The sequence below is a fragment of the Octopus bimaculoides genome, chromosome 3, assembly GCF_001194135.2.
Source record: "Octopus bimaculoides isolate UCB-OBI-ISO-001 chromosome 3, ASM119413v2, whole genome shotgun sequence".
NCBI classification, from domain to species: Eukaryota; Metazoa; Mollusca; class Cephalopoda; order Octopoda; family Octopodidae; genus Octopus; species Octopus bimaculoides.
In genome coordinates this window covers 54,610,976-54,613,506 of record NC_068983.1, presented here as the reverse complement: position 1 = coordinate 54,613,506, position 2,531 = coordinate 54,610,976, and the positions used below count along the sequence as shown (strand labels likewise).

Genomic DNA, 2,531 nt, shown 5'->3' with positions numbered 1-2,531 from the left:
TATATATATATATATATATATGTATGAAAGAATTACAAAACATCTACCAGCTAATAGAATAAACATCTGTTTTTTTCACTTCACTTCTCTTATTTCATCAATTTTTATATATACATATACACAAACATACATACATAAATACATGCATACATATGTACATACATACATACATACATACACATATACATACATGCATGCATACATACATACATACATGCATACATACATGCATACATACATACATACAAACGTACATATGTACATACACACATACATACATTTCTTGAGAAATTAAGCTTCTCAAAACCAGAAAGAAGAAAGCTAATTCGAAGATTACAGATCCAATCCATCACAGGAACTGTGAAAATCTGTAAAACTTTCCAGAAGTTTATCATTTAAATATATATGAGAATGTTTAGATATGCAAGTATATGCATGAGAATGCATGCATAAAACAAAACAGACAAATCTGCACATATACATACACATATGCATACATACATACATACATACATACATACAAAAATACCCTGCACATGTACACACATACAAAAATATCCTGTTGATATTGTTGAAATTCCAATGAAGGAGACTTAGATCTAAGTTAGAAACCTGGCTCTTTCTCTATTGGTCAGAAATCTTGAAATAAAGCTGAATAATCACACACACACACACACACACACACACACACACACACACACACACACACACACATACATATGTACATACAAACAAAAATACATGATTTTCAGAAAGAGAAATTGACTGGCTAATTCGTACATTACAAGTACAGTCTGTGAGTGGAACAGTAAAAATATGCAAGACTTTTCTCAAGTTCCAAATGTGAATTGTCTGTGTTAACTACATCCCAAATATGGAGCCTTGTATCTTTGTTGGAAACTGGCTCCTTCCTCAGTGGAAGATTTATAATAATTAAAAACAGAAGAGACCTATATATATACAAAAATACCCTGTTGTTGATGTTGAAATTCCAATGAAGGAGCCTTGGATCTTGGTTAGAAACCAACTCTTTCTCTATTGGCAAGTAAACTCGAAATAAAACTGAACAATGACACACATACATATATATGTATGTGGCGATGTTATGATAAAAAATATTCACCTATGACGCCACACAGTGAGACTGAACCTGAAACGGTGTAGTTGCAAAGTGAGATTTTTTAAACACACAGCCATACCTTTGAAAATATCACATAGATAATGAAGAATGAGAGAACTAAAGTGAAGCACAGCAACAAGGGAAACTGAATTTATGTCACAGACTTTGTTCCAATGACTGTGAGATTTACGTCTACTCTACCATTCTTGCATCAATAATGCCAAACTTACCAATACTTGATTAGGAATCCAAGCACTCTTAATAAACAAACTTCTTTAGAACTTTCACATACTTGCAGAATAAGATGTCCAAAGAAGACAAAAAAAGAACGGAACAGCATGTAATTTTGTCTGCAGAATTTTTCACTCAAACTGAATCCTGCAAGTGAAATTTTAGACTATTTCACAATTTACTGACATCAGAGCAGCAGTTTCTTTTTATTTATTTTTGTTTTTTGGTATTTTTGTACTTTTGGTAGTTTTGTCTGTGTCTATTTTTATTATTGTTCTTCATCCATACTAATTTGCAGGAGTGGAAGCGAAATAAAAGAAGACGTTGAACATATGATGGTGATGGTGACGGTGGTGTGGGTGTGGGTGTGGAGGTTTTGTGCTTGAGAGGATAGCGAGGGGGATGATGATGATGATGGTGGTGATTATGATGATGGTAATGGTGACGTAGAGGTGGTGGTACTGGTGGTAGTGGTGGCGGTGGCGGTGGCAGCAGTAGTGGTGTTGGTGGTTGGGAGGTCGATAATGATGGCAAGCATGGTGTTGGTGGTAATGGTGGAGGTAGTGGTGGTGGTGATGATGATGGTGGTGATGATGATAATGATGATGATGATGATGATGATGATGATGAAGAAGGTGATGATGATGATGATGATGATGATGATGGTGATGGTGATGATGATGATGTTGGTGGTGATGGTGATGGTGATGATGATGATGATGATAATGATGGTTGCAATATGATAGTGGTGGTGGTGGTTGTGATGACGTTGGTGGTGTTGGCAGTAATGGTGGTGGTGATGATGATGATGATGACGACAATGATGACAAAGGCAGCCGTGATGGTGATGGTGTTGCTGCCACTGCTGCTACTGCTGATGGTGATAGAGGTGATGATGATGATGAGCACATGATGCTACTGATGAAGAGGAGTAGGAGGGACAAGAGGAAAGGAAGAAGAGGAAGAGGGAGAGAAAGAAGAGGGCGAGAAAGAAGTGGAAGAGGAAAAGAAAGAAGAGAAAGAGAAAGAAGAGGAAGAGAAAGAAGAGGAAGAGAAAGAAGAGGAAGAGAAAGAAGAGGAAGAGAAAGAAGAGGAAGAGAAAGAAGAGGAAGAGAAAGAAGAGGAAGAGAAAGAAGGGGAAGAGAAAGAAGAGGAAGAGAAAGAAGAGGAAGAGAAAGAA

At 36.7% G+C, this 2,531-nt stretch overlaps 1 protein-coding gene across 1 annotated transcript in view; it reads right to left on the bottom strand.

Annotated features, from left to right (window-relative positions):
* LOC106869593 (uncharacterized protein DDB_G0271670-like) overlaps nt 1-2,531 on the bottom strand; it is a 128,805-nt gene that overhangs the window by 74,003 nt on the left and 52,271 nt on the right. The window contains exons 4-5 of the mRNA XM_052966746.1: nt 2,302-2,525; nt 1,931-2,040 (exon numbers count right to left, since the gene is read on the bottom strand). Of these exons, the coding sequence (XP_052822706.1) occupies nt 1,931-2,040; nt 2,302-2,525 (334 nt within the window). The remainder of the gene's footprint in view (nt 1-1,930; nt 2,041-2,301; nt 2,526-2,531) is intronic.